General features: G+C 41.7%; 2 protein-coding genes across 2 annotated transcripts; both read left to right on the forward strand.

Annotated features, from left to right (window-relative positions):
* Positions 1-249: 249 nt before the first annotated feature.
* LOC128301126 (uncharacterized) lies at positions 250-2,048 on the forward strand. The gene has a single exon (XM_053037455.1). It carries the CDS (start codon positions 268-270, stop codon positions 1,444-1,446), a length of 1,179 nt encoding a protein of 392 aa, XP_052893415.1. The 5' UTR covers positions 250-267; the 3' UTR covers positions 1,447-2,048.
* A 503-nt stretch (positions 2,049-2,551) lies between these two features.
* Positions 2,552-9,484, forward strand: LOC128301313 (4-aminobutyrate aminotransferase, mitochondrial). Its single transcript, XM_053037719.1, has 5 exons — positions 2,552-2,946; positions 3,030-3,142; positions 4,002-4,173; positions 7,665-8,678; positions 8,763-9,484. The coding sequence occupies exons 1-5, from the start codon at positions 2,874-2,876 to the stop codon at positions 8,882-8,884; spliced, it is 1,494 nt and encodes a 497-aa protein (XP_052893679.1). The 5' UTR covers positions 2,552-2,873; the 3' UTR covers positions 8,885-9,484.
* Positions 9,485-11,006: the final 1,522 nt, after the last annotated feature.

Raw genomic sequence — 11,006 nt, forward strand, 5'->3', positions numbered from 1 at the left:
TTCCTGTATCGAAAGCAAATGTTGTATGATACAAAAAAGGCTATTTAAACGACACTTCTAAGATTGTGAAAAATGGACTCAAACATACTTGAAACATAAATTTCCTTCATTGAAATGTTATCACAGAGCATGTGAAACGAGTAAGAAAAATTAAAAACAGTTGCTCCGTGTGTATGGGCCCAGACCACTACATTCTTTCAATAGCTGTCAGTGGATGAACGTCGACTCTATTATTCGTTTACACCGGAAATCCTAACTACAGCCTCAATGTTTGGTGATAAACTAAAGCAAAAAATTGAAGCGGAATACAAACGCCACTTCGTTCCCGGTGATAACTCGATGGAAAACGTTCAGGAATCTGATAATGAGGCGGTGAAAACGGAGGTGAAAACGGAGGTGTCGGACCAGCCCGTCGCAACAATGGACGAAGTGCAGCAACACCAGGAGGAGCGCCCGCACGATTCATCCAGTGATGGCGCGGATAGCGATACAACGCAGGAAGATGGTAACAATAGCCGGGGCGAAGTGAAAAAGCTGCGCGGATTCTTTAAAAAGCCTCGTAACGCGCTGGAACGCAAGAAACACGATAAGGAACGGAAAGCACGCCAGCTGCGTCGGTTCCGCAAGTTCTTAATGCCGAAAAATGCGATCATGGCATTACACGAACTGCAAGGTCCCGGTATGGCCGAATTTACCCTGAACTCGATCGGACGTGAAATGAAGGCAGAAGTAATGATCAACAACGTAAAGTATGAGGCAACCGCACCGAACAAGAACCTGGCGAAGGCGAAAGCATCCGAGAAGGCTTTACGGGAGGTGATCTTGGCGCAGATGACCCGCATGAAGCAACAGCGGATCGCGCAACAAAAACAACAGCAGCAGCAGCAACTGGCGGAGGGACTCTCCTCGACTCCGGAGGTAATCGATGATGAGGGTATGGATGGCATAGAAACGGACGATTTGCCGATGGAGCATCTGGCATCTTTCGCTCTCCATAAACTGTTCGCGGAATGGGAGGCGGAAGGATTTGAAGTGCCGATTTTGAAGATGACCCGCGGAAAACTGACCGCCCAGGTACCGGCAACGGGTGAGAAGGGGGCCGGTACGTCGCTCATTCCGAAGGTAACCAAAACCGTAGCCGATCTGCCACCGAACGCAGCCAAATACCATCCCACCGCACTGTTTGCATACATGCGTCCACAAGTTACATTCGAAGATCTCGGTTTGAACGTCGATCAGCAGAACCGAGAATTTAGTGTCGGCGTAAAATGTGACGGTCAACAATTTATTGGCAAGGGTCGTTCAAAGAAGCTGGCTCGAAAGGCAGCTGCTGCCGAGGCCTGCAAGGAACTATTCGGTGTGGTGTTTGACGAGAGTGCGCCGAATGTTTCTAGTAAGATAGCTCCCATACCCGTACACACAACCAGCCCCAATAATGGGACTTAAATATTAAATATTCTATATTAAACTTAGATCCGAGAGAAGCACGTGATATACCATAGCCGTTCCCAGCCGTCCACGAGCTCTATCTTTCCACGAGTTGCAATAACATAGCCATGGTAATTAATTACCGAATCCCGGTCAGATGTAACATTCTTTTGCTCATGATCATACATTACTTGTTTTTGTTCGTTGGAAGGATATTTTTTTCATTTCCGGCTTTATAATCGTAATAGATTGTAATGATGGGGGGAAGAGCTTGTATCAGACGACTTTATTGGTACCGGATCACACTCGGTACTTTTCCAGTAGCAAGACTTCACTATCAGGTTACGTTGTGAGGATATATCTAGTATCCCGATTACGGTAGACATCGTTACGACGTAAAATCTGCTACCTGAGTTTAGGGCGATTAAAATCCATTGAAAAGAATTTAGTATTGAAAAATGGGTTTGCCTTTATTTCTACATAAAACAACAAAAAACTGTACAGATGTGTTCGAGTTACACGTTTTGTTATACATGGGCTTGCGGATACGAGATATTTTAATTATGAACTGACCCCCTTGAATTTGTGAATAAACGTGAATCAAATCTAATAAATAAATAAACAAGTATATAATCAAATTTATTCTTTTTATTATAATGAGTGTGAATTTGTCTCGTATAACATGCCCGCCGAGATCTGGAGGCGAACCCGCAATAATTCGGAATGCCCCGACTGGATTTCACCCCGGAAGCGGCTCCGGATTGCTCCGCAGTTAATACGAGAGTCGATGCTGCAATCAACACTGGAGTCAGTGGGTTTCGTTTGGTTCATCCACAGTTCTGCTTACTGAATATTCCAGTGTTGATCTGGAGTTAACTCCGGGATGCGCCGGAGTTACATTAGTAGTGAATGATCAGAAGAAAATAGGAATTTAGCCAATTTATCTAATTATCGCGATCCACATTTATAGCGTATCTCGGGTACTACCTGTACTAGGAAATTTTGACAGCTGTTGGAAAGAGAAGTTTACAGCCACTGGCGTGTAAATAGAGAAACACAGATTGAAAAGCACTGGTTCCGTCGGTGTCGGTTTGAAAATACGTTGTACGGAGGAGGTGGTACATTCGGGTAGAATAAATTGGACATTTCGTGCGACACCGGGGTACAAACAGAATCTGTGTGTTGTCGAGAACGGAACGGAGTTTTCAGCGTGCACCGTCGTGCCGGGCCAGTGTGCTTGATATACCTACGAAAATTCGAAGCAAGTGTGTGTTGTGTGTTGCGGGGATCAACATTTCCGCGCATGGGCTATTGAAACGTCTCCCGGTGGAAAAGAATCACTGCACTGCTAGAACCGTCGCTGGAAAGGTGCGAATTGTTGTGTGCTGTGAAAATTGTTTTCAGGTTTGAAGCTGTGAAGTGTGCAAAGTACGTGCGGTGGGAAAATGTTACTCAAACAAATCGGTACCGTTCTGGCACGCACCGAATGCCAACGTCGCCATCGTTCTTTGGTCCAGTGTAAGTTATTTACTATAGTTACAGGAAAACCCCCTAATGCTGACATGCAGTTAAAAATATTCCCTCCTTTCGTTTTGCTTTAGTGAGCCGCCACTTTGCCGCTGTTCCGTTGACCGAACCGGCTGCACCATCGTTGAAAACCGAAGTTCCCGGACCGAAGTCAAGAGCGCTGTTGCAACAGCTAAATCAACTGCAGGTATGCTGATAGCTTGGCAGGATTGTGCAGGATTCAAGGTGCCGAGAAAGACATTCTGTGTGCAAGGGCGTTGATTGCATTGCGAGCAATCCGGATCGGTATCCTCCTCCGTTGATTGTGGTGTGACGCGTAACGGACGCGCCCTATGCCCACGAATTGGTATCAATTGAAGGGAATTGCTTTCAATCAATTGTTTATATTCCTCCACACCCGGTGTGTCTGATGATGGTGTGGCCGTGCGGAAAGAAAGCAAAGCATTGCACACTTTCCTGCAGACCGTGGATGCTTTTCCTCGATACATCGTTACGTATCGTCAATGAATCGTCCCTCAAAAGATACGCAAAGCAGAAGACGATATTTCGTAGGAACGTACCACTACGTCTTACTTTTCATTCAGGAGGGTGTGTTGACCGGTCAACGATTGAAGACGATTAAAAATGATATAAATAACACATACTGTCCAATATTTTTGGTGCACCAACCGCGTTCGTAGAGTAACGGCGGAATGTTTTGATTCTTTGTATGTTTTCTCCCTCGGTTCCCTGACCTCTAAGGAGTTGAGGTGAATTTATTACGGAGCCGTAGTTAAAAGGCGTCTGTCTGGTAGCATACCCGTCATATGAAACGTTTTCACTCATAGTTCCTCACGGTGATTGGCCAACTCCTCAAGGTGGTTGGTATTGAACTTGAAAAAAGGTGTCAGACGTATCACTTCTGCTACTACGTGTTAAACTACGCGTGGCTCTATTTTTGGATTCCTCTATTGTCCATTCCGTTTTGGGGTCTAGTCTGTACATAGAAAATGCTCACCATTCATTCTTTTTTCTTATTCCCATCTCGCACGTGGCCAACATCGCAGAACGCCAACTCGGTTCAAATGTTTGTGGACTATGACAAATCGTTCGGAAACTATCTGCAGGATGTGGATGGCAATGTGCTGCTAGACATTTACACCCAAATTTCGTCGGTACCGCTCGGTTACAATCATAAGGAGTTGTTGAATGTCTTCCGGGATGATCATAATCTTTCAAGTAAGTATTTGAATAAAAAAAACACATTTAAAACCCCTCGTAAGGAGTATGTAAGGAAAATTAGTTTTCAACATTATTAAACTTTGGTTCGAGCACATTGAAAACAGGCCATTCAGATGGGACACTTGATTTACAATACATTTTTCTAATTGAAGTTTTTGCAACAAAAATTGATTGAATTGCGTAAACTGTCGATGTGTCCTCTAATCTGCATGATAAGATTTTACAGCCATATGTCCAAAAAAAAAACCTCCAACGATAACGAAAACAATTCCCTTATACAATTGTTTATGCGCTCGGATAAGAGTGCATCTGATGGTTTATCTGACGGTTTCGCCTTATCAGCTTGAACGCGTGTCGCGTGGCGTATGGTCAAACGTTACTCTATCTCCATTGGTAGGGGAACCGGCGCTTTTGTACCGGTTCATAACGGGGCAAATTAGAGACAAGCTGGAAATTGTTGTTCAAGGTTAGGAATTCACGGTTCTGGTCTGTCTCAGACCACCAGATTGTACGTAGGGTGGTGATTGCATTTGTTGCATTTGACTGCTTACTAACTAAATAAGCTTCGGGGGGTAATGTTTTCACTGCCCTTTCGCTTGTTATCGGTACCATATGGAGCTGTTTTTAATTCGAATTTTATTTCAACTATGTACAATCATGCCACTCATTGCGAGTGCTCTTTTGAAGGTTTTTATTGAATAATGACCAAATCTAAATGCAAACCAAATTCCCCCTGTATCCGAGCAACATTACGCATAATGAGTCGTTGGGTTTCTGGTGCTGTATTATTTGTTTTTATTTTTAATGTTCGGTATCGAACAGTGATGCAGGGACGAATATTTCGATCAGTATTAAAACAATATTTAAACGCAGTTGAACCATTTGACCATCACGAAAAAAATCATTACAATTTTGGAATATATTTTCTAAACTAAAACTGTAGAACGTATTATGCCATTAAGTTGTGCTTTTTAATTGACATTTTTCATTCACATCCATTTCGGATGAAGTTGAAGAATTTGTCATTGACAACGATAAATTACAGATGTTAAGATAACATGTTGTCTGATGTATGGCTAGCAAGGATGTGCTTGTCAAAGTGCATTCTGCACGCACAATTTCTTCGAGGACTACTAACCGTATCTCTCGAATTACTTGATGTTATGCATCTTACCGTGCAAATAGATATGCAGCGATTTTTCTCAGTGCGAAATTTCTCAATGCTTTTCGATGAAATGCGATGATAATCTCATATATAAAAAACGGCTTGTCGTTTTCATCGCGTGTATGAAATAGCTCAATTTTTGCTGTCATTGTTACCAACAGAAATAAAGCAATTTTGCTCGTAAACCGCCGAAAGGTATGCAATTTTTAAACACTAACTTTCCCGTTTTTCGTGAAAAATTTCTTCGAAAACTACCACTTTTCGAATGTTTAGTACCAGGAGAGCATCCACGGAAGAGGTAACACCTAGTACAGCAATTTTGCTCGAAAACCACCGAAAAACTGCTTCAAAAACTACCAGTTTTCGAATGTTTAGTACCAGGAGAGCATACCACGGAAGAGGTAGCACCTGGTAATTTTGCCCGCCTAAAGGTATGCAATCTTTATACATTATCTTTGCAACCAACTTGCAATGCAATACGCCGTAAGGTATGCAATGTTTAAACACTAACTTTCCATACAAACCAGCTGTTTTCAGATTTCCGATACCAGGAGAGCATGTTTTTCAAGAAGTAACACCTGGTACTAAGATGTTGCACAACACATGTTGCACAACACATGTTGCGCAACATATGTTGCGCGACATATGTTGCACAGCACCTGGCATGTAACATATGTCGCGCAACATATGTTGCGCAACATCTGGCATGCAACATCTTACATGCAACAACTTGAGATTGCAACTACCGGGAAACGCGTGATTTGTGCTTGCTCTGCTAGTACTACTCGTAGGTGTTACCTCTTGAAAAACATGCTCTCCTGGTAACGGAAATCTGAAAACAGCTGGTTTGTATGGAAAGTTAGTGTTTAAACATTGCATATCTTTAGGCGGGCAAAATTACCAGGTGCTACCTCTTCCGTGGTATGCTTTCCTGGTACTAAACATTCGAAAAATGGTAGTTTTTGAAGCAGTTTTTCGGTGGTTTTCGAGCCAAATTGCTGTACTAGGTGCTACCTCTTCCGTGGTATGCTCTCCTGGTACTAAACATTCGAAAACTGGTAGTTTTTGAAGCAGTTTTTCGGAGGTATTCAAGCCAAATTGCTGTACTAGGTGCTACCTCTTCCGTGGTATGCTCTCCTGGTACTAAACATTCGAAAACTGGTAGTTTTTGAAGCAGTTTTTCGGAGGTATTCAAGCCAAATTGCTGTACTAGGTGCTACCTCTTCCGTGATATGCTCTCCTGGTACTAAACATTCGAAAAGTGGTAGTTTTCGAAGAAATTTTTCACGAAAAACGGGAAAGTTAGTGTTTAAAAATTGCATACCTTTCGGCGGTTTACGAGCAAAATTGCTTTATTTCTGTTGGTAACAATGACAGCAAAAATTGAGCTATTTCATACACGCGATGAAAACGACAAGCCGTTTTTTATATATGAACTTATCATCGCATTTCATCGAATAGCATTGCGAAATATCTCACTGAGAAAAATCGCTGCATGTCTATTTGCACGGTAAGATGCATCTAAAAAGCCTCTTGTTGCTGGTTTATTAGTATAGTACCGCGGGAAATAATACCATAGTATAGTACCAAGAAAGTTGTCAAATCTAAAGATCTAAGAGGCCAAATGATTGGTCCAAAGAAGTCACAACTGCTTGTCGGAAGTGGTCGGTGTGTACACTGATTTGTCGCTTCACGGGTGCGATGATGATGTTGTTCGTACGACGTTGATGTTTTGGATCTCGGTCGCCCTCTCGTACGAACGATATTATGGATATGTTGAATAACCATTGTTTATAACATTTACCACCGGTGGTTTCCTCTTTGATGTTGCGTTGGCACAGTTGGTCTTCCGTATGCACTAATTTCTCTTCTTGGCCAATTCGTGAAGCTTGTTCCGTACATATTGCATGTATCATCACTTGATATTTCATCGCGCGAAAAATTGATTTTTAAAGTAAGTGTAGATAGTTTTGTAATGTTGTTGATGCGTGAAATCATTCTAGTTACTTTGGTAGAACTTACTGGAATAAATTAAGAAGAAAATTGTCCACTTCACTTGACAACTAATCTGTGCTAACTAATTTGCTCTTTGACTTTGATTAATTTAACTTGTTTTGATCTAATTAGTCATTTTTGTCTGTCGCATTTCATTCTGAAAAATACAAAATTAAATTAATATTAAGTAAATACGTTCTGCGGATGAATAATATTAATCTTCCTCTATCGTTCTTATATTCAGCTAAGACACTGTGTCATATTATGGCAAAATTATAGCAACCCTACGCATACACCTTACTTACTCGTTTTAATCATATTGTTTCAGCTCTCATCAACCGCCCTGCTTTGGGAGTATTTCCTGGCGAAGATTGGCCCAATCGATTGCAGAACGTGCTGATGTCCGTGGCTCCCGTTGGGCTTGATCACGTCACGACAATGATGTGCGGTTCGTGCTCGAACGAGAATGCGTTTAAGAATATTTTCATCTGGTACCAGAAGAAGCAACGCGGTGAGGCCACTCCATTCACCGAGGCGGAGATACAATCGTGCATGATTAATCAAGTCCCTGGTGCGCCAAAGCTTAGCATTTTGAGCTTCCATGGAGCGTTCCACGGACGTACACTCGGATGTCTATCGACGACTCATTCGAAGTACATTCACAAGATCGATGTACCATCGTTCGATTGGCCAATCGCACCGTTCCCACAGTATCGCTACCCATTGGAGGAAAATGTGCGCGAAAACGCTCAAGAAGACGCCCGTTGTTTAGCCGAGGTAGAGCGTCTGATTGAGCAGTACGGCAAGCGGGGCGTTCCGGTAGCGGGAATAATTGTGGAACCGATCCAGAGCGAAGGAGGTGACAACGAAGCGTCTCCCGAATTTTTCCAACAACTGCAGAAAATTGCCAAAGCTCGCGGTAGTGCGCTGCTAATCGACGAGGTGCAGACGGGCGGTGGACCGACCGGCAAGATCTGGTGTCACGAGCACTTCAATCTGCCGAGCCCACCGGATGTGGTGACGTTCAGCAAGAAGATGCAGCTGGGCGGATATTACCATGGCGCGCACATGAAACCATCGCAACCGTACCGTGTGTTTAACACGTGGATGGGTGATCCGGGCAAGCTGTTGCTGCTGGAGTCGATTTTGCGCGTGATCAAGCAGGAGTCGCTGTTGGAGAATGTGCGTCGTACGGGTGACAAGCTGAAGCAGGGCTTGGTGCAGGCGCAGAACGATTTCCCAAACCTGTTGAGTGCGGCACGCGGCCGGGGAACCTTCCTGGCGATTAATTGCGCAACGCCAAAGCTGCGCGATGACATTGTAGCAGCGCTCAAGCAGAAAGGTAATTTAAAATTGATGCGATAAGTCAAACAACAGGATTGAAATGTTTGTTTTATACTAATTGTTGCCGGTGAATTCATTTCAGGAGTTTTATCTGGCGGTTGTGGTGATTTGAGCATTCGCTTCCGTCCGGCACTAATCTTTGGCGAAAAGCATGTGGATATCTTTTTGGACAAATTCCGTCAGGTGCTGAATGATGTGAAGTAAACTGTGTCCGCCCGATACCTATGCCAGCTAACTTACTGCACAAAGTAAAACTGCAGCGGATCAGAATTGCGTTCTGCACACGCACAGAAAAAGGAAAAACGTTATGGACATAAGGGATTAATTGTCCCGTTTAGTTTAATGCTCGATGCACAGCAGCAATTTGCGCACAAAAATGAAGGATACACATTAATAGATTTGTAATGGATGCATACCGGTTCGGCACAACAAATTGTACAACAAATGGCGATGAGTGGCAACGCACAATTGCTGGTGGATGAATATGTAGGCGCATGGTACAATGCAGTTGTTGTTCGTTTGTTAGTGCTTTTTTAGCTGGCACGAGAATCGCAAGAGCTATGCATTAGAAAATCTGACACTATTACAGATTACAGAAACATATAGTACATAACAAAACAAAAAAAAAAAAAACACACCAACACGTTTAGTACAGCGTGAATGAGAGAACATTTGTCTTCCAATGAGCTAAAAGTGATTCCAAAATAATCGGTGTCAAACGGTAAAGCGCTGTCAGTCTTTTAGGCAAGATGAGATGCTGGTCCGTTACAAAATAAAATAGATAAATGTTGTCGCATACAGTGAGCCGCACAGTGTTTGTGCTTTTTATTCGTTTTTTTGAGAAAGATTTCCTTGTTCCTGTTCCTGTTCCTGGAAGAAAAGGGTACAGTTAATTTTTGTTTAGTATTTTTGTCACAGACTTTTCGTGATTATCTATTGCGTTTGAAGAGTTGCTTTGAGCTCGTTTTTATGTTTTGTTTGTTCCTTTGAATTCGCCATATCGTTTTCCACTAACGAGGGTAAGTAACGAACCGTATCTACGCCCGTAAGGTTCCATCCAAAGCGGGCATACAAAATGTAAAAGATACGTACGAGAGGGAGTAAAATGTTTTAGTTGTGTTTTCCTCTCCACACTGTTTCGACAAATTTGTCCTGCTTTTGCAATTGTACAATCTTGTCTTGGCTTAACCTGGCTGAAAGTTTGTTCAAGATTGTGTGACCGTGTATATCGACGTGGATGTTGCTAGCGATTGTGGCAAGTGGCAAAGGGGAAAAATTTAACGAATTTATCCTAACGACGAGAACGATGATGATCTATGCAAATTTTTAGCTTCCACTTGCAAATCGGTCAGAAAGAAAAAAAAGGCCGAAACGAACAACTTCCAACTACGAGAGGTGAAAGACATGCTGTTGTGTCTCATTGAAGGTTCGCTTCGACGAAATCGAGAGCATTGGAGCTGCATTGAGGAAAAGAACAAACAAACAAAGAACAAAAAAAAATGCTGGACCGGAAAGGCAAACCGAACGGCTTGTTAACCATTTCCGTATGCTAATGTATTCCGCTGAAAAAGCTTCGAAGCGCGTTAGAACAACCTGGTTTGTGAAGCAGAATGTAGCCTCGCTGGAGGTTTCACAAGTACGAAACCGGCCATATCATATACCGTGCAAGTGCTTTATTTTTTGCATTCTTCAACTTAGGGGTCAAGCAGTTTTTGAGTGTTCGTTGGAAAAGGTATAATATATAAATTTTTCAAAACATTTTATGTGTTTAATATTTTTTTATGTAATATTTATTTCTAAATATTCTATAATACATACTTGGCAATAATGTTAATAACATCCCAGTGGAAAAACTGAAGTATAATGTCATGAGACATTGCAAAACAAACAATATTTTTTATTCGTGAAGTATTACTGAAACAAACTCATTGCTGGTAACTAATCTTTCATTAACCTCTTTTTATCTACAGCTGTACTTTATTTAGTTCTATTTTTCGTTTGTTTTTTCATCTTCCCTGTTGTTTTTTTGTTTTAAAAATTTCTTTCATTAATTTGTTATTTTTGAAAACTTATTACTTCACTTACTTATTTATATTGTTCTATTTTTTTAACTTGATTTATTATTCGATGTTTTGTTTTTAGTTAATTTTATTTCAGTACTTTTTTGTTTTTTTTTGTTCTTTTTGTTTAAATTCATAATCATTCCGATCGAATATATGCATTCATATGAATCTTCAGAGCGGAATCATTCAAAACATGAGTCTACTTTTAAAAGATGCATTGATTCATTAAAAGGTTTTCTCCGTTAATTAGCTGTACTTGGATT

Source organism: Anopheles moucheti, chromosome 3, assembly GCF_943734755.1.
Source record: "Anopheles moucheti chromosome 3, idAnoMoucSN_F20_07, whole genome shotgun sequence".
Taxonomy (NCBI): domain Eukaryota; kingdom Metazoa; phylum Arthropoda; class Insecta; order Diptera; family Culicidae; genus Anopheles; species Anopheles moucheti.